This window comes from Crocuta crocuta, unplaced genomic scaffold (assembly GCF_008692635.1).
Source record: "Crocuta crocuta isolate KB4526 unplaced genomic scaffold, BGI_CrCroc_1.0 scaffold172, whole genome shotgun sequence".
NCBI classification, from domain to species: Eukaryota; Metazoa; Chordata; class Mammalia; order Carnivora; family Hyaenidae; genus Crocuta; species Crocuta crocuta.
In genome coordinates this window covers 3,980,262-4,001,007 of record NW_027528872.1, presented here as the reverse complement: position 1 = coordinate 4,001,007, position 20,746 = coordinate 3,980,262, and the positions used below count along the sequence as shown (strand labels likewise).

General features: G+C 45.2%; 1 protein-coding gene across 1 annotated transcript in view; it reads left to right on the top strand.

Moving 5' to 3' along the window:
• BARX2 (BARX homeobox 2) overlaps positions 1-20,166 on the top strand; it is a 76,284-nt gene extending 56,118 nt beyond the window's left edge. The window contains exons 2-4 of the mRNA XM_077756480.1: positions 5,581-5,881; positions 10,552-10,636; positions 19,157-20,166. Coding sequence (XP_077612606.1) covers positions 5,581-5,881; positions 10,552-10,636; positions 19,157-19,423 — 653 coding nt within the window. The 3' untranslated portion in view covers positions 19,424-20,166. The remainder of the gene's footprint in view (positions 1-5,580; positions 5,882-10,551; positions 10,637-19,156) is intronic.
• Positions 20,167-20,746: the final 580 nt, after the last annotated feature.

Below are 20,746 nucleotides of genomic sequence, written 5' to 3'. Positions count from 1 at the left end.
CACTTCCCCACATTAAATAGTTTTTATTTTAAAAGAATATGATTCTATCTAGCATGAGAACTCAAACATCTTCTATCATGAAGAGAGAAAATTCCATAGACCTTTTGGCTCGGAGGTGGCTGGGAGAGAGTCCCCTTTGTTCAGAATACCCCATTATTTGCTTTACTCTCAGTGTCATATAACAAACTATAGAAATGATCCCTGAAAGTATAGTCTTTATTTATCAGTGTCATATAAAGCCAGATATATTTTAAACTCCATTGCTGGAATTTCTAGTTGGTGGTTGTTGTTTGCCTAGCTTTTGGGAAGTTTTAATGATTTATGGGTATGAACACCAATACATGAAAATTCTTTTTTGAAAAATTCAACCTATATTAAAACTTTCCAATGAAAACAAAACTGAAAGTTTGTTTTCAAGTTACAGAAGTAATATGTGCTTATAGTAAAATGTAAATACAGTTGACCCTTGAATAGTACACTTCACTTCTACACAGATTTTTTTTTCAATAAATGTAGTAAAGTACAGTGAATGTATTTTCTTTTTCTTATACTTTTCTTAGTAACATTTTTCTCTAGTTTGCTTTATTGTAAGTATATGTATGTGTGTGTGTATATATATAAAAATATATATAATACATGTAACGTACAAGATATGTATTAACTATTTATCAGTAAGGCTTCTGATCAACAGTAGGCTACATTTTGGAGGAGTCAGAATATTGAACAGGGATTTTCTATTATAGGGTCAGTACCCCCAGCTTCCCCCACCGCCCGGATGTGTTCAAAAGTGAATTGTACTATAGAAGTATCTTATAGGGATTGGGAAGCCATTGAGTAGTGGTTTCCTATTTTTCTGTTTCATTTTCTTGCTCCTTTGGCAGGCTTCTCCTCCTTTTTATGACCTCAGATGTTGGCAAACCCGAGGGCTCCATCTTTGGGTCTCTATATTTCTTTATTCCACTTGCTCTGTAGGTGATATCATTGAATCCTGTGGTTCTAGGTACCACGTATACTCCCATGAGTCAGGGTTGTATTCTCCAACCTAACCTCTTCTCTGAACTCAAGACTGGTGGATGTAGCTGCCTCTTCAGCACATCTACCATCTTTGTTTCCCCACCAAGTCCTGCTCTTCACCCAGCCTTTCTTAGTAAATGGCACCATGGTTCCTGTAGGTGCTAAGGCTGGAAATCCATCTGTGACGTGGCGACTCTCTAGCTCAGAAATGATACCCACCCTTCCACAGGCTCTTTCACCCCTAACTGTACAGCACACACGGACTCGACCACCTCTCACTCCCGCAGCTGCTACTTTTCTGGCCCATGCCACAGTGCCCTCTGGTCTGGAATGTGGCCTTGCCTCCGAGCTTACTCCTCTGCTTCCCCTTCACCCCTATAGTCAGTCCCCAGCATGGCAGCCATAGGGATCTTTAAGACACAGATCACATCATGTCCTTCTCCAGCTCAGATCACACCACTGTTTTTATCACATTCTGAAGAAAATCCAAACTCTTTGGCCTGAGCTTGAAGACTTTATATGATCTGACTGACCTGATATTTCTCCAAATTTTTAATTCCTGTGACTCCCCCGCCCCCTTCCTCCCGCCATTTTCTCACTCTGACTTTTTGCTCATCTTGAACACAGACCATTCCCACTTCAGGGCTTTGCTTGAGCTGGTTCTGGGCCCGGGGCGCTCTTCTCAAGGTTCTCCTCTCCTCCGAGTCACTTGTCTGCCAAAACTGCCATCTCTTCCTAGCCTTCCCCTCGTGGAAGCACCCGCCTCCTCCTCACCTGCCCCATCTTCATAATCTGCTGTGTTTTTCTTCACAGAATTTCTCACTACTTAGCATTATGTGTGTGTCTGTGTGTGTGTGTGTGTGTGCACATACATACATATACATATATGTATACATATACTTTTTTAAAGTTTTTATTTAATTTGAGAGAGACAGAGAGAGAGCAGGGGAGGGACAAAGAGAAAGGGAGAGAATCCCATGCAGGCTCTGGACCACCAGTGCAGAGCCTGATGCGGGGCTCAAACCCCACACTGTGAGATCATGACCTAAGCTGAAATGAAGAGACTGACGCCACCCAGGCACCCCTTTAGCATTATATATTCATTTGTTTGTTTTCTGTCTGCCTCCCTGACTGAAATGTAAGCTTCCTAAAGGTGGGATTTTATGTTATTCACTGCTATCCCCAATGTCTAAAACAGCACAGCCCATGGTAGATGCTCAGTAACCATTTATGGCAGGATTGACCCCAGGATTAGATTAATACACGGAGACCACTGTCCATATCATTCCACTCCCACTCCTTCCGTAGATGCAGTCACTGTTAATAGTTTGGTGACTGACTTCCTAGGCTTAAAAAAAATGCACTTATAAATGCAGACACACGTCTAGATTTTTTAATAGAATGCAAGTTGTTCCACACCTTTATTTTCTCTCAATAATATACTTTAGAATTTTTTCACTTTAGTTTGTCCATCTTTCCATGTAACCTATCAATCAATGTGTCAATAGCTAGCTAGCTAGCTATCTGTTTACATAGCTTTTTTTAGTCGTTACATTGTAGTCCATACTATAGATGTACCACTATTTAATCATTTTCCTATTGATATGTGAGTTGTTTCCCTTTTTCACTACCATAAACAAGGCTGCAGTGAATGATGCCTATACATAAATCTTTTTGTATATGGGCAAATTGGCCTCAAATTAGAGAATTGCCTTGTCAGTAATTTGAGAGGCGCTGCTTAGTTTGTCTTTTTGTCCTTTTTTTTTTTTTTTTTTTTTTTTAGAGAGAGAGCAGGGGAGAGGGACAGTGAGAAAGAGGGAGAGAGAGAATCTTAAGCAGGTTCCATGTCCGGTGTAGAGCTTAATGTAGGCCTTGATTCTACGACCGGGGGGATCATGACCTGAGCCTAAATCAAGAGTCAGACTCTTTTTTTAAAAAAAAAATTTTTAATGTTTTATTTGTTTCTGAGAAAGAGAGAGAGAGAGACAGCATGAGCAGGGGAGGGTCAGAGAGATGGAGATACAGAATCCAAAACAGGCCCCAGGCTCTGAGCTGTCAGCACAGAGCCCGACGCGGGGCTCGAACCCATGAACCGTGAGATCATGACCTGAGCGGAAGTCGGACGCTCAACTGACTGAGCCACCCCGGCACCCCCCTGAGAGCCAGACTCTTAACCAACTGAGCCACCCGGTTTGTCCTTCTAAAAGACTATACTGGTACATCACCAACAACATATGAGTGTCCATTTCCCCGTATCCTTGCCAACACTTGAGATTAGCACACTTCCAAAATATTTTTTAATGTTAAGGTGAAAAATGTTTAACTCTCTTAGACAAGAGAAAGTGGAAACTCGAGTGATAAAAGCATTACTGACAGGTAGGTAACTAGGCACGTCCCATACTGGTAAGCTCCGCAGTGTCTAGAGTAGAAGTTAGCCTGTTTAATAAAGACCGTTTCTTTTAAAAGAAATGTGTGAATTAAAGGAATAAAGTGATTTGAGATGAGAAATACCTCGTGCCGGTAAAGAAGCTTTCAGATAATTTTTTTCGAGAAGTGACATTTCATAATGTGTGCTGGGAGATCCAAAACCACAGGCCCAGGTGTCCTCATTTCCTTGCTAGAATTCATTCCCAGATGATTTTTTTCCCCTCAAAAAGAATCCACAACACAAAACCTCAAGTGTTATTAGCACTGGCTGGAGAGTTCATGGAAGTCACAGCCACTGGTGATTTATGATCTAACAATTTTGTGGTTTGTACTGGGCTTTTCCAGAAGAACAAGAGAAGTTATCTGTCTAAATAACTATGACTGGGGTCCAAAACAGAAGCAAGGAAATGAATAAGAAGAGAAAAGCCAACTCAGAGGAGGGAGATAGAACACAAGTAGACACCCAGATGTTTCTTTCACATTGGTTGGTTTTAGCCCAGGACTAGTGTGAGTGTTTGCTGGCTCACATTCTTGCTTTGCCCTTATAATGAGTTGTCGGGGCCAAGTCCCCAAGGGCAGCCCCTGAGTCTTCTCTGTAGTCATCAGATATCAAAATGGGCTTGGGATGAGAGGTACTTTTCTGGCATCAGTAAATTAGAGTTTGAAGAATTCCTTGAAATTATCTATTTTACTCACTATATGGATGGCAAGACTGAGGCCCAGAGAGCTTAAATGCCATATAGGTAAGGATCATGACATTTTGAATATAATCCTGTTGAATAATGAAAAGGAAGAGCTCTTTTACTTGAACTTTAAAGATATAACAGATTCTTGGACAGAAAAGTACTTCTGCCTTGAAATTCCTAAGGTAGGAGTGGCACATAACTAGCATATATACTACCATACGCCCCCGCAGATGCCCACGGCGTTTCCGCAGACTTCGGCAATCAGCCTCAGCTCTCTTTTCTCAGCCATGCTCCGACCCAGCCTCACGCAGTGCTGTAGGCAGCCGCTCATAATGGATCTGAGTTTTTAAGTAAATTAAAATCTCTTTCTGTGTGTCCCCCTTCTCTAAATGACATATCCATATGATTCATGATGTGATAAGAGTGGACCTCAAGCCACAAGAACTTGGTTTGACTCCTGGGTCTTCTTGCTCATAGCTCTGTATTCTCTGTGATGTTAGGCAAGTCACTTAGCCTTTCAGTCAGCGTTGTCTCTGAAAGAAACAGTCTCTTTCTTTTTAAAGTTATTTATTTTGAGAGAGACACTGGAGCAGGGGTAGAGAGAGAGAAGACAAAGAATCCCAAGCAGGCTCTGCACTGGCAGCGCAGGGCTCAAACGCACGAAACTGTGAGATCATGACCTGAGCCGAAAACCAAGAGTCAGACGTTGATCTGAGTGAGCCACCCAGGTGCCCCTGAATGAAATAATCTTTAAGCATCCTTCTAGCTCTGAAAAATGTTATGATTCAAGGTCTAGAGACCTCTCAAGAGGAATTCATAGTGATTCTGAGTGGTTTGTATATTACAAATCTATTTGTATTCTTAAGTATGTGTTTCTAGCTTTTTCTGACTACTTTTCATCTGCTCAGATTATTGATCCGTATTTCTGAAACCAGAATTTAAAGGTTTAAAAGAGACAGGGCGGTGCTTCCGGATGGCTCAGTCACTTACGCCTCTGACTCTAGATTTTGGCTCGGGTCACAATCTCACAGTTTATGGGATCAAGTCCTGTGTTGGGCTGTGCACAGACAGGGCAGATCCTCTTGGGACTCTCTCCTTGTCTCTCTTTCTGTCTGTCCCTCCCCCACCCCCCTGCTTAAAATAACTAAATAAACTTTAAAAAGAAAATAAAGAGAAGGGGGGAAATGTCCACATAACACCAGAGGAATTGCAGGACCCTCTTCCTGGCTGTGGGGACTTGACTGTTCTCACACCTCAAGCTGAGCACAGCTCACTGGCCCACCCAGCAGTTCTAGATCATGAGTTGCTGCTTCTCTCCGCTTTTCCATCATAACCTCCTCATGATGCAGAGGCCCCAGCAGTCAGACGGGTCTCTGCAAGTGGTCGTCTGGGGGCGCCTGGCTTCCTTCTACCTGGGATCCTCCCGTGACCTGCCTCCCTGTTTGTCTTCCAGGCCCTGCTTCCCTTCGGGCATACCCTCTGCTCTCAGTGATCACCCGACAGCCCACGGTCATCTCCCACCTGGTCCCCGCCACCCCGGGAGCTGCCCAGGCATTGTCCTGCCACCCGGCCTCCGAGGCCACCTCTGTGGAGGTCCCTGCGGGCGAGGCTCTCGGCAGCAGTGAGTCGGAGACTGAGCAGCCCACACCCCGGCAGAAGAAGCCCCGTCGTAGTCGTACCATCTTCACTGAGCTGCAGCTCATGGGCCTGGAGAAGAAATTCCAGAAGCAGAAGTACTTGTCCACCCCAGACAGGTGAGAACCCGGGGAGAGGACTGTCCTCAGGGAATGCCCTTGGGAAGGGAAGACCCCTTTGGCTCTGAGTGTGGGATAGATGGCCACAGAACTGTTTTAGAGAGGTCCCACACCCCGCCAGGACTCTCGTCCTTGACTCCTATAATTCCAACCTGTTCAACAGAACCCAGCCCACGTGCACTCATCACACTTAAGCCCCGGAAGCCTGTGTGTTGCTGAATTTATGCTCCCTGCTGTATTTAACATAACTATGCCAGTATAACAAGCAAGGTCAAGTTTAGGAAATGGTTGCCCAGGTTCTGAGCCAGAAAACAAGTTTGGCTTTGAAAAGCCACTTACACGTAGGCTCAGGTGCAGTGGAGTCCAGTGTGCAGTTGGGACCTGGGACCTCCTCGGCCTTCTCTCCACCCTCCGACTCCCAGCTGCCTCAGTGTGCTGGCCTGGCTCTTGCATGGAAAGGCCTGGATTAATTTGGTTGAGGAGCTGTTAGATGTCCTGGTGAAGGTGAGAGATCTGAAGTCAGAACCACGTGGCTGAGAGGAGGACCTGGATGTGAAACCCTTTTGAGATCCAGATGAGTGAGCTGTGACCCCTGCTTTACTAAGATCCTCACCTTATTTCTTTAATTTAGTATCTAAGTTGCAAAATATGCAAGAATGTATGCCTTACCTTGTTCCTTCAAACTCACTCGGGAGATGTGGAAGTGGCTGAGCTAATGTGTGATCTCTTTATTGGGAGGATTTTCCAGGTCCTTTCTGCTCACTTCGTGGTCTGTATTAGGTTTGACCCTAGTCCTATCAAAGAGAAAGGGAAGGGAATCCCAGTGCATCTCTTAAGCTATTAGTAGCTATTTGATACAATATAAGTGAGAGAGGAGTCTATAAATCACTGGCCAAGAGGCATGGATTCAATTAATGGAGCACCCATCACGGTTTGCTTATGCCGGGCACTGTGGCAAGAGTTACAAGTCTAGAAAGTCTGGATTACAGGGAAGGAGACCACAACAAATCACTACAGCACAGTGCATGGGCACTGGTGCTGGTGTATTACCAAGTGCTGGAGGAGCACAGAGATGTTGCTGAGTGTGTCAGATGGGGATCCGGGAGGCTTCTCAGAGGAGGCAGCATTTATGAAGAGCTTTGATTCCAGAGGGAATGGCACACAGAGGCAGAGCCACGTATCCCTGGGCATGTTGAGGGAAATGCAGGTGGTGGTCAGGACATCTCCAGATGAAGGTGCACATGTGGGCGTGGCCTGAGATGAGGTGGGAAGGCTCATGGGCCTGGCTTTGTCTAGGCTGTCCTTCAGCAGCCACCAAGCACTGCAAGTGACATGGTTAGGTTGACATTTTATTAGCACCACGCTCTAACCAACTGAGCTAACCGGCCAGCTGCTAGGTTGACATTTTAGACTTCTTGCTTTGGTGGCACCATAAGTGATTGGTTTGAGAGGGAAGTGATGGAGCTGGAGAATGGGGATGGAGTCCAGGGATAGCCACTGAAAACCTGAGTTAAGGCAGTGATGGTGGGAGCTCAGAGGGGAGAAGAGACTGGAGAATGGTTTTGAAGGTGGAATGGACAGAACTGACGCTGGCGTGAAGAACAGAGAAGAGAGCCGGAAGTCTCTGCTTCCTGGATCAGGCTACTGCTGTAACTGCAGGTGCGCAAGGGAGAAGAGAGACTGGGTTTGGTGGGGAAAGAGTGAGCTCTGTTTGGACTTGAGCATCTGAGGAGCCTTTAGGCGGACAGTGGAGATGCGGCTGTGAACTGGGGATTAACAGAAGGGATCTCCAGGTATCAGCAGCAATTTCGGTGCCCCCAGCATGGAATGGAGAGCCTCAGGGACTTGGGCAACCTGGTGAGGTGGGCACATTATTTACGGCTTGTTGGTGGTTTACCAGAAGGGTTTCAACAGCCCTGGGTAAAATTTTAGACTTTTTTTCTAGAAGCCAGAGAATTTTTTAAGAGAAATGTTAGTTCCTAGTAAAGCTCCTGACTTCCGGATACCTGCCCGGGCACCTCTCAGGTGACCTACGTAGGATTGATTCACTTGCCTGGGGAGAAGGACACCATCTGGCTGGCATGGAAAGCTGCCGCCTTAACCCGCCCTCTCCGGTGTTCCTCACCTCCCTCTGTACGTGACCAGGGCCATGAGCACTCCCTCCTCCCACAGCTTTCTCCCTCTTCCCCTTTGTTTGTTTCTCCGGTTTCCTAGGTGACCCCATTTAAGCGAATATGCAGGGAAGTGAGAATTTGTAACGGTGGCAGGTAATGAGAGAAAGCTGATGACAGTGAAGTGTGTTTCTGTAGCCAGAGTGAGTCAGGGGTGCATTTTTCCCAAGTGAGCTAACGCCATGTGCTAACACAGCGCACGGAGCTGCGAACTGAGCCTTCCATTGACTAACGCACCTGATGGCCTCAGGTGAACCGGGCTGGACGGCGTGATGGGAGCCTGGGAGACCAGAAGCCTGCGGCATGGCCCCCTGGGTTCTTGGTTCTTAATGAATGGCTGCCTGGGAAACAGCTCTCCACTGGGAGTGGGGAATGGCAGTGGGGGCAGAGAACTAAGTGCTGTTGGCACCGGCGATTTTTTTAGCTTCAGTCTGTTAATCACTTTCAATAAAACTGTTAGCTTCCAGTAGCCCTTTTCCTGGGACGGCCAGACTTACGTGAATGCAGATTTAAGACAGGTTCTGAAGTTCCTTGGGGGAGGATTGTGTTTAGTGACGGAGATTTAAATTGTGCGCTCTGGTCAGAGCAGGGGGCTGGGCAGCTGGACCCGGAAGTGCCAGGAATTAGCACCCGGAACCTTCATTTGCTGATACCCGTTGGCCCCCATTGGCCTCCCTGATGGTGACACGTTGCTCATCACTCTCATGGGAGAGAAAGTTGGAGCTGAGAACTCACCCCTGGGAGTCTTTAAGGCTCAGATTCATGGCTCTGAAGGTTTGTGTGAGATAAGGGACCTTAGATTCACAGATTATGATCCTCAGAAACCTCAGAATTATAATCCTCAGAATCCTGGGACCCTTGAAAGTGGTGACCCCTGCTCACTTTATCAAGGGTGCTCATCCCAAATTACTACTTTAGAAGTCCATAGTGCTACAGTGACCAGGTTTGGAGCCACAGACTGACAGCTAGTGTTGGCTCAAAGAGGGGGTCCATCCACTTGGTGCTCAGGTAGACCTTGGGTTGATTGTAGGTCAAGAGTCGTAATCTTGAGGACTGAGTTTGGCAGCGTGGTTCTTTTTCTCACTTAATATGCTCCAGTCAGATTGTTTGCTAGACCTTGTGGTGTGGCATCCCTACAGTTTTCTCCACAACAGCCTGAGCAAGGGCTTCCCTTTGTCAGATCTAACTTGTACAAAAATATGGCGGGTGGAGAGGAGGCCCTGTACAGGAGCAGGGCTACAAGTCAGACATAAGTAGGTTTGGATCCTGGCCCCACTTTTCACTCTAGGATCATCTACTAAGGGTGAGCAAAGTTTTTCTTATACAGGGCCAGCGAGAAAATATTTTCAGCTTCGTAGTCTTTGTCTCAACCACTCAGCCCTGAGGCTATAGCATGAAAGCCGCCATGGGCAATACATAAACAAATGGGTGTCTGTGTCCCAACAAAATTTTATTTACAAAAGCAGGTAGCATACAGGATTTGGCCATGGCTAACGAGAGATTCTAATCTTTCCAAGCATCAAATCTCTAATCCATAAAATGGGAATAATTATACCTGCTTCATGGTGTCGTGAAAGGAAGAAATAAGACAGCCTATGTCAGGGGCTTAGCACAGGGCCTGGGATGCTCTGGTACTCAAGAAATAGTTGCACTGTTGTCAGAAGTAGCTCCAACCTCACACCTCCCAGGAATAGCTTTGACTTTCAGGACTTTTCAGAAGGCTACAGAAAAATGCAGAACCATGGTTAGCAGCAGAATGGGAAGCAGGAGGGGCTACTAATTGAATGTTTCTTTTGGAATCCACCATTATAGTAATTTAGGGAAGCTACAAGGAATGAATCAATCCATCAGAAAGTACTCTTGAGCCCTTGGTCTGCTTTAGAATGTGCTTCACACAGTTAGAGAACACTTGAGAATGTGGAGCCACCCAGGTGATGGCTGACCATTGGGAAGTTACAGAGGGGTTAACCTCTGGGAGGTGTTATGGGCATGGGGAGGCTCACCTATGTGTAGGGGGTAGGAGTGGCTTGAGCTAGATCTGGGATGATGAGCAGGATGATAGGATAGGATAGGATAGGATAAGATAGGATATGATATGATCTGAAGCAAGGATGATATGTCTTTACTTTTCCTTTCCAGGATGGATTTGGGGTCAGAGCCCTTATTTCGTGTGTGTGTAGGATTGCAGTAAAGACTGTCAGGTCAGAAAGAGGACTTTGCAGTCAAAGCTGAGAAATCCTCTTTGGGTCCGGTGTAGACAGTGAATGTTTCCAGGATGATTGCCCTAGGTGTCCTTGGGTATGAGCATCTGTTTCTTAGGTTCCCAGAGTTTCATCCATGAGATTCTTAGAAGGAAAGTAGAGCTTTTTGGGGAAGAACTGATTTAAGGGGGGACATCCACATGTTGATAGTAGTTCCCAGAGCTGGTCAAAGGACCCTATCTCTACTGCCCTTTCCCTCCTTCCTTATCATCCTTCCTTTGCATCTCATGCCTTCTAGGTTGGACCTGGCCCAGTCCCTGGGACTCACTCAACTACAGGTGAAGACTTGGTATCAGAACCGCAGGATGAAGTGGAAGAAAATGGTAAGAAAGAAGACAGTGAGTCTTACCATGTACCCATTATGATGGGAAAAATCCTTCTACAGGCCTGGTAAGGAGGCAGGAAGGACCATTTGGTGGTTTGGACTCCAGAGAGTGTGAGACCTTCCGTGATGCTGGCTGTTGGGGGAGGCAGTTTGAACAGTCAGATAAGCCATTCCTCCTGACCTGGATTTCCTGACCAGAAGGATATTCTTTTTCACAGTTTCCTTAGAAATAAAAGAAAGCCCACAAGCTTCTCAGTTGCTAGTTTTAACCCCACCTGCTAGCCTTTTCAAAGAACTTCCTTCCCCTTCCCACCAGTAGCTAAGAATAGAAGTCAGTACTCTTTGTTTATAATGACATATAGGACCCATCTGTTCCTGTAGCTCTGTATCCTGTAATGCAGTGATTCTCAAACTTTAGTGGGTGTCCGAGTAACCTGGGTAGCAGGTAAAAATGCAGAACTCTAGGCGCTTCCCTACCCCTTGGTTGCAGAGATCTGTGACAGGGCTGAGAATGTGTGTGTTAACAAGCTCGCAGTTTCCTCTGATGCACTTGATGTAAGGACTACAGTTTCCTGAATACTGCTTTACTACCTAGCTAATGACTCATTCCATCTTTGGTTTTGAAATGCATAAACATCTCTCGAAACAAACCCATGAAAACAAATCTACATCTCTATATTTTGAGGAACTCCACTTCCTAATAGTTCACCTTTCAAAAAAAAAAGATTTTTTTGAAAGATGTGTTAAATCCAAGCTTCCCCAAGTACTTAAGTGTTTCTTTTCCAGTTTTGTAAACCGCGAGGGAAAAGGTCAAAGCCCAGAGAAAAGAGGTGAGCTGGGAGAAGAGGGTGGGAAGCAGCCTGCTATTTTCTTTAGGGACCGGTTATACCCAGAAACCTCAGAATTGTAATCCTCAGAACCCTGGGACCTGGGCCTGTGTCAGTCCTGAGTGAATCTGACTGATCCTTTCTCTTGTGGCATGGACCAGGGGGCCCAGGCCTGCTTGGTTGACATTCAGTAATTTTTTTTCTGAAAACTTTAGTTCTTGCCATTGTCTACTAACAACGAGAAAAAGAAATACAATGTAAATTAATATTAATGGGAAACATTTTTTTTAAAAAAGCCAACAAGGCAGCATTTATTATATTCCTGGAAGGGAATTCCTGGGCAAATCTTATCATTTCCTCTGGGGAGGCCTGAGCCCGAAAGGAAAGGATGTTCATGAAAGTAGAGGCAGCATGGCTCACGGAGTGTCACTGAATATACAAACACACATACACTGAGTGAATCAACACATGTGTGTTAGCATCTCTTGCGAGCCATGCCTTGTCCTCAGCACTGTGGGAAGTAACGAAATAAGACGTTAGCCTGCCTTCGTGGCATTTGTGATCTAGCTGGGGAATCGAGGTCCAGGAAGCAGCCAGGGAGCACATGATAACGAATTATAATTACTGGCAGTGTATAAGCCCACAGGAGTTCAGAGGACAGGTATGTAAGAAGGGTGCCGGGACAAGCTGCAAGGTAAATGGGATTCAATTGAATCTGTGTCATCCCAAAACCTCGAGAAGGCTAACACACACATGAAAATGATGGCAGAAACCTCCCGGGGGACTGAGCTCGGAAAGAACCAGATCTGGGAGTTAGAAACTCTGGGCCAAGTTCCCATGCCTGTCCCTCCCTGGCTGACTTTGGGCAAGTCTGCCACCCACCTCCTTCCTCGTCAATCATCGTCATGGAAATCAATGTTTCCTGAGTGGCAGAGGCATTGTTGAAATCGGTTATCAGCAATCTCTGTATGAGTCAGACGGTTAATGAATTGACAGCTTGCCGTCCCTGGCCAGCACCACCCGATGCCTCTGGGACAAGCGTGTGCCTTTGTCTCTGACATCACTTGCTGTTCACTAGCCACTGTGCTACGGGCGCAGTGTGAGCTGGTTGTGGAGGGCTATCCATATATATCCGTATAAGGCAAGATGGAAGTAAATTGCAGATTTCACCTCAGCATGCCACAGGCCCACTACATTCAGGTCCTTTTAGGAAGCAAGAGCACCAAGCTCTCTGTTTACCAGTTATTTATTGAGCATATATTGGAGCACCAGGCAGTGGAGATGCAAAGGTAAGTCATGAACGTGTCCGTTCCAAAATAAAATTAGAACAAGATACTCAGTCAAGTAGAAGGAGACCGACCTGTAAAACTAGTAATTATTCAGGGTGATCAGGGCCAACAGTGGGATTTACTGGGTTCCAAATCAGGATAGAGGAGGGAGGGCTTCACGGAAGAGGTGCCGCCTAAGTTGGTTTTAGTGGATGAATAGAAGTGGGGCCAGGCGAAGGTGGGAAGGGTATCACGGGCAGAAATCCTTGGATCACTGGAACCACTTCAGAGTGGCCAGAGCTAAAATGAGAGAAAGGGTTGCTGCTAGGTTTGTGGGTCTGAATTCTGCCTCCCCCAGTACAGCGAGGCATTGTTGCGAGCCTGCTTGCCTCATATGTTTTCCTGGTAAAACTCTTTCAAGGCTATCTCTTCAAGTCCTGGGAGGAAAAGAAAAAGCTAATTGGGTAATAAAGATGTCTCAAGGCTAGTAACCTAATTGGAACTGGAAAAAGATTAGCACTTGATTCCGAGTTATTCACAAGGCAGCCAGGGATAGTGCTGCCAGAGGCCAGATAAGCATCTCTGACTAGTTTTTACCGGTCAGCATTTGTAACCTATAGCGGGTTGGGTAAATTTAATCTTGCACATTAGATGGGACGCTCACCCTCCATTCCATTTCTCTTTGGCTCTAGTTCTAGGAGGACCCAGAATGTTTTGCAACAGACTGAAAGTGCCTCATTATTCAGTCATCTCTTTCAGCTCTAACACGCAATTCTGTTCTGTGAGAGGATCCAAATGAATTCCGCCTTCCTGCCCCGGTCCCAGAATTGGGTGGGCCACATACCATGCGCCATCATCAGCAAGTCTACAGATAATCAACAGTTCCATGAAATGGCTACCAAGTACTGTCTATGTAATCTTGAGCGGGTTACTTAACCTCTGTGCCTCTGTGCGCCTGTTTCCTCATTAGTACAATGCCTAATACATATGTACCTTATAGGCTTGTGGTGTTACTGAGCTAATCCCTGTAAAGCTCTTACCACTGTGCCTGCTGCATAGTATGCAGCTGAGAAATGTTAGCTGCCACCTTCCTTCTCCTCCTTATTTACCTCTCCATGCTTTCGGAGGCCAGGAGACACAAGCTGAAATTCCCAGGGGCCCTGAACATTTCTTTTGGATGAAAGCAATCCTGGCTGTTTGTTCTTTCTCACTGAGCACTTGCTGGGCTGTCTCCCAATCAGGGCCTTCGTGTTTGGGGCCCTGCTTGAGGTAGCGCTACGCCTTCAGGGACAGAAAGGCTGCTGAACAAGGTGCTGGGAAGAGATTTGTGCTAGAGAATCTGAACTTGATTCTCAGCTGCATGGGAACCGTCGTCCGTTTAGCAGACTCTCACTGCTCCAGAGAGCTGCAGACAGAGAAGAATGGGCCAAAGCTCCCCAGTTAATGAGTCTGTGGCCCAGGGTCTGATGGGAAACTGCGTAACTGCAGATAAATACTAGAAATAACAGCAGCACAGGGCACCTGGGCGGCTCAGTCCGATTTTGGCTCAAGTTGTGATCTCCCAGTTTGTGAGGTCAAGCCCCGTGTTAGGCTTGCTGCTGTCAGTGCAGAGCCCACTTCAGATCCTCTGTCCTCTCTCTGCCTCTCCCCTGCTTGCACTCGTTCTCTCGCTCAAAAACAAACAGTTAAAAAAAAAAAAAGAGCAGCGGCACGTTTTAGGTATCCTTCATACATTATGCACGATGAGTATTAAGTCAAATGGGCAGGGTTTTGTGTTCAAATCCAGCCCTGCCCTTGGCTTGCTCTTTGACCATGACAAACTACTTCTGCCTGCTGGGTTTCCTGTCTGAGTAATGGAGGAGGTAGAAGGTTCCTCCCTACTTTGCCATTCCATGCTCTGCTGTCAAACTGCCTGTCCCTGACCCAGGCACCTCAGGAAGGAAACAGAGGCCTGTCCTGACGTCTTCAGCAACAGAACATTTGAATGTCTAGTTTTAGAGTTCTGAGGGAGACTGGCAGCAGGCACAGCTAATAGGCATAGGTGGTGTGCTAGCTGTTTTTCTGAGAGGCATGTGACCTCGAGTGCAGTGAGTTGTCTGGACTCTCCCAACCGAGGGGACGAAATTGGCTTTAGGAGTAAGTGGGAAGGAGGGATCCACGGAGGAGGGCCACAGGGTGCATGAGAATGTGTAGCTCCTGGTGTGAGGTGGTTGTGAGATAATTACACCTGAGTGTGCTGGGAAGGGGGGCGGGGCAGAGGTCGAGTGCAGGAAGCAGCCAAGAGGGTAGTTACCTCCTAATTGTTGCTTGTGCTGGAATGTCTTATTCCGTTTAGAAAATGGTCTGATTGTTTTTATTTTGTTATTTTTTCATGCAGTAGGAAAACAGCCAGGTGGGGTCTATCCAAGTTGTGTGGGTGGTGTTCTCTAATTGCTGGGCTGGACTTTCTTTTGCCAATTAGGTGGCTTCCTTAGACCTGCCCTTTTATAACTTGATTACTAGATGGGGCAACTTAATTTTGTATAACCTCTTTCATACCAAGTGGAGCTGCTTTCAACATGTCAATTCCATCTTGGCACATCTGGTGCTTTCAACAGCCTGCACACAGACTGAATTAAAAATCAGATGCTGACTAATACGAAAAGGAATATATAGGGACGCCTTCTCCCCAGAGGTGGATTCTGTCAGCATCTCTTCCTTGTTAGAGGTCCCCTTCATATCTGCGCATTAGCTGTTTGTGTGGAAAGTGCGGTGGCCAAGCAGATTCCCAGAGAGAAGGAGGTGTTTAGTGAGAACTAATGGGTTTCCTCATGCCATATACAAAAAATAACTCGAACCACAGACCTAAATGTAAAAGCTAAGACTGTAAAACTCTTAGAAGAAAATTTAAGAGTAAGTATGCAGAGCCTTGGATTCGGCAAAACCCGCTTCGCACACCAAAAGCACACGCAACAAAAGAGAAAATAAACTGGGCTTCATCAAAATTGAAAACCTTTGTGCTGCGAAGGACATCCTCAAGAAAGCAAAAAGACAACACACAGAACAAAAGAATGCATTTGCAAATCTTATATCTGATAATGGACTTGTATCCAGAATGTTCTATAAGAAGCTCTTACAACTCAATAATAAAAAGACAACCAAATTTTCAAATGGGCAAAGGATTCTTCTAAAGGATTCTTCTTCTAAACAGATACATAGCTGGCCTATAAGCACAGGAAAAGATGCCCAATCTCATTAGTCATCAGGGAAGTGCAACTCATACCCACAGGATACCACTTCCTACCCCCAGGATGACTGTAATCAGGAAGCTAGAATATCAAGTATTGGTGAGTATATGGAGAACCAGAACCTTCATATACTGCTGATTGGCGTGGTGTAGCTGCTTTAGATAACAAGTCTGGAAATTCCTCAAAAAAAATGTAATTACTGAATGACTAGCAATTCCACTTGTAGGCATATACCCAAAAGAAGTGAACAGATACTTCTATACCCATCTTCATGGAAGCACTATTCACGGCAGCCAAAAGGTAGAAGCAACCCGATTGTCTGTCGACTGATGAATGGGCAAATGGAATGTGGCATATCCCTACAGTGGATATTAGTTGGCCATAAAAAGGAATTGAAATATTGAAGATGCTTCAACCTGGATGACCCTTGAAAACATTATGCTCACTGAAAAGAAGCCAGTCACAAAGGATGCTATACTGTGTAACTTACTTCATATGAAATGTCCAGAATAGGAAAATTTGTAGAAACAGAAGACAGATCAGTTGTTGGCCTAGGATTGGAGAACAGGGACTGGGGAGAAATGTAGAGTGACTGTTAATGGGTATGGGCTTTCTTTTTGGGGGGCAATGAAATGTTCTACAGTTGGATTCTGGTGATAGTTGTACAATTCTGACTGTACTAAAAATCATAAAATTGTCAGTATGAGTGGATGAAGTGTATGGTATGTGAATTATATCTCAGTAAAGCTGTTTTGTTTTGTTTTGTTTTTAAAAACGAGCCTATGGTTTGTTGGATAACAACATTCAGTCTTACATTTCGGCACCTGGAGGCCCTGTTGTTCTCTTAAAGGAAAGAGTCAGTAAGTATTCAGTGACTGCATAGACTTAGTTGAGCCTGAAGCAAGGGATAGATGCAGGATTTACCTTTAAGGAGCCTCTGTTCAACTATAGTAGGTAAGAGTAAGCTAGTTATATATGTAGCAAAAATTTATTTTGCTCCTAATTACCCATGTTAATCTAGGTCCTCCTGAAGCCCTTCTCACTAGCTGCCCAGAAAATCACCAGCTAAACCATACCAGAGTTCAGAGCCAGTGGAAGAAGGACTGTCTTTATATTCTAAAGTAACATATAGATATTTTTAGAGTTACCCCTTCATAAGTCATGGTACCCCCATGGACATCACATACTGGGATAATAAATGTGCGAGATCAATAAAGGCCATTTAGGGGTACTTTTATTTTGCTTGCTTTATATCTTTCTTCACCTCTAGGGAAAGGCTTGTTGTTCAATACCAGTTATTGAAAGCCTACTACGTGCAGGGGCTGAGTGGGAGGGACAGGCAAGTAAACATGCAGTGACAGTGGTTTATGAAAAGTGTTCTCATGGAGGGAGTGTAAGAGCTCATAGGACATATGGTGGAGGGTGTTGGACTCAGATGTGGGAGGTCAGGGAAGGCTCCCAGGAGAAACACTGTCTAACATGAATTAACCAGGTGAGGAAGGTGGGAGGCCTGTTCTGGAATGAGGAAACCTGCCATTCAGGAAAAATTCTTGCTCTTCTTTATCCATTCACCAATCAGTGGACATTTGGGCTCTTCCCATACTTTGGCTATGGTTGATAGTGCTGTAAACATTGGGACGTGCGTGCCCCCTTGAAACAGCACTCCTGTATCCTTTGGATAAATAAGTAGTAATGCAGTTGTTGGGTTGTAGAGTAGCTCTGTTTTTAAGTTTTTCAGGAACCTCCATACTGTTTTCCAGAGTGGCTGCTCCAGTTTGCATTACCACCAGCAGTGTAAGAGTGTTCCCCTTTCTCTGCATCCTCACCAACACCTATTGTTTCCTGAGCTGTTAATTTCAGTCATTCTGACAGGNATAGTGCTGTAAACATTGGGACGTGCGTGCCCCCTTGAAACAGCACTCCTGTATCCTTTGGATAAATAAGTAGTAATGCAGTTGTTGGGTTGTAGAGTAGCTCTGTTTTTAAGTTTTTCAGGAACCTCCATACTGTTTTCCAGAGTGGCTGCTCCAGTTTGCATTCCCACCAACAGTGCAAAAGGGTTCCTCTTTCTCCGCATCCTCGCCAGTATCTGTTGTTGCCTGCGTTACTCATTTTATCCATTCTGACAGGTGTGGGGTGGTATCTCATTGTGGTTTTGATTTGCATTTCCCTCATGATGAGTGATGCTGAGCACTTTTTCGTGTGTCTATTGGCCATCTGGATGTCGTCTTTGGAAAAGTGTCTGTTCATGTCTTTTGCCCATTTTTTCACTGGGTTATGTTTTTGGGGTGTTAAGTTTGATAAGTTCTTTATAAATACAATTCTGTATTACATTTTTTTCTGATTACAAAAATATGTGATTATTGTTTAAAAAGTTAGAAGATACAAAAAAACTAAGAAAAAATTTAATAATTATTGATGAACATGACACTGCAAACAAGGTGATATATAGTTGTCTGTCTTCCAGATTGGATTATGCTGGGTTATAGCCCGTTTTCCACAAAAGCATATTAATAATATTTCCCATGTTATTAAACATTCTCCTACATAAGAACTGTAATGATTATCAAGTATTCTCTGTTCGGGATATACTGTAATTATCTACCCAATTAGAGATCAGAAATTTAAAGTATATTCCCCTGTTTTTGCTGTTAAAACCAATTCTTTGATGAACATTTTTTACAGATCAATCTTTACCTCAGTTCTTTGATGATTTCCTTAGGCTTGATTACTAGAAGTGGAATTTCTATGTCAAAGTGTACACATTTGAAGACTTTTGATTTGAATTCTCAGATTGCCTTTTGAGAAGGTTGTACCTTTTACACTTCCACACTAGAGTATGAATATGTCTCTTCCTGCTTGCTATGAATACTGTCTTTTTCTTTTAACTTGTCAACTTGATAGATAACTGCAGTAATATTTTAATTTTTTATTTCTTTCCTTACTGTTGAAGTTGGATTTTTTAAATGTGTTTGTGATCATTTTATTTAATGCCAAGATATGTAATATTGATGGAAAGTGTGTAATGAACATTTAAAGAATGAGGATGTCTTTATACCCTTAGAGGTGACAGGTTGAAAATCCTTTTTGCCAGGCCATCACTGCTGGGAACAGGTGGTATAGATGCTCTCGAATGGGAAAGCAGAGGGAGGAAGTACTTTATTAGGTGTAATTACCATCCTTTTCTCCCATGTAGGTTCTTAAAGGTGGACAGGAAGCACCCACAAAACCCAAAGGTCGTCCCAAGAAGAACTCCATCCCCACCTCAGAAGAGATTGAAGCTGAAGAGAAGATGAACAGCCAGGCCCAGAGCCAGGAGCGCCTTGCACCCTCCCAGGGGCAGGAGGACCTCTGTGACACACAGGAAGCAAAAGCATGCGATGTCCCCTTAGAGGTTCCAGAGCCCCCAGGCCAGCCCCAAGAGTTGCCAGTAGCCTCTTCGGAACCCCCACCATCAAGCTAAAATAAAACTCTTTGGGGGGAAGGGGGAGACGGGGAGGAATGGAAAGAGAGAAGGCAGAGAGAATAGGGAACTGCTTCCCAAAGCCTGGTAAACATGGGGGGACCAGAGATCTGCATCCCCCTCTCCCCCATGGGTCTCAGTGGTTTTCATCACAAGCGTTTGATGAAGACTTGGCTTGCCTTAGGCCTTTCTCTTCCTGAAAGGCTGCTTTAGCCACGGGATGCCCTTGATGGAGGGAGACAGTGCCTTGGAACTGCCTGCCCCCACTGGGGTGGTGGCTTCGGGGCTGAGTGCAAGAGGCCTGCCCACGTCGCGAGCCCCACCCTGGCGTGGCAGAGGACTGCTCTCAGTCTCTCCCTGCCAGCCTCTGGGCAGCCCGGCGTGCAGGCAGAGAGAGATGGAGGAGCTTGGGCAGCATGCCTGGCTTCCTTGCTGACTCAGCACTTATTTCTGTAGTTTTAAAAGAGAATTTAATGTTTTTGGTTGTTTTTTTGGGGGGGGGGGGATGGGGGTGGTGAGGGCAAAGAAAAGTTGGGGGAAGGGAGTTCTGTTATTAGAATTGTTTCTGAATAAAGTTTGTTTGAAGACTCGTGTGCCTTTGTACCCATTACAAGATGTCAGGTGACCTGAGAACGGCTAAGCCTTGTTTTTCTTGCTTTTTCGAGTTGCAATCCCTGAAGCTGCAATGCAGATATGTTAAGATAACTTTTATTTTTTAATGAAAAATAAATCTTTCCAAAGGATTGGGTGTTCTGTTTCTTTGGGTGAGTATATTTAGCCCTTTCTGAATATGTCTTCTGCAAAGAAAGACCCAGAGAGCTAGCCAGCTCCCCGGGCTTTAATTTCCCCCACCGTCAAATAAAAGATTGGGCTCTGCCCACCACCCCTCCCACTGCCTTCTGCCAGAGCAGCTCTGCCATCAGCCACTTTACACAGTCGCCTTCCAACTTTAAAAATGCCTTTGCTTTTTTGAAGAGATAATAAATGTGTGTGATTTCAAAAGTCCAACAAAAAGACTTGCTCCCCTCCCCCACCCTGCACAGGTAACCATTTTTATTGGTCTCTTGTTTATCTTTCTTTAAACATAGATGTTCTCATCCATTTGGATGATGGGCTCCCCACCCTTTAACAAAAAGAGATTCAAGAGCTACTTGCTAGATGTGCTGTGCAGTTTGAAGTTTAAAATGATGCGTCAACATTCAGTAAGACCAGGAGAGAGGGAACTCCAGACTCGCTGAAGAACTCTGACCATCTTTGTCTGGCTGTTGAGTCACAGAGGTCCCCTTGATCTGCACTTCCCTGTGGGCTCACTGCTGATGTCCT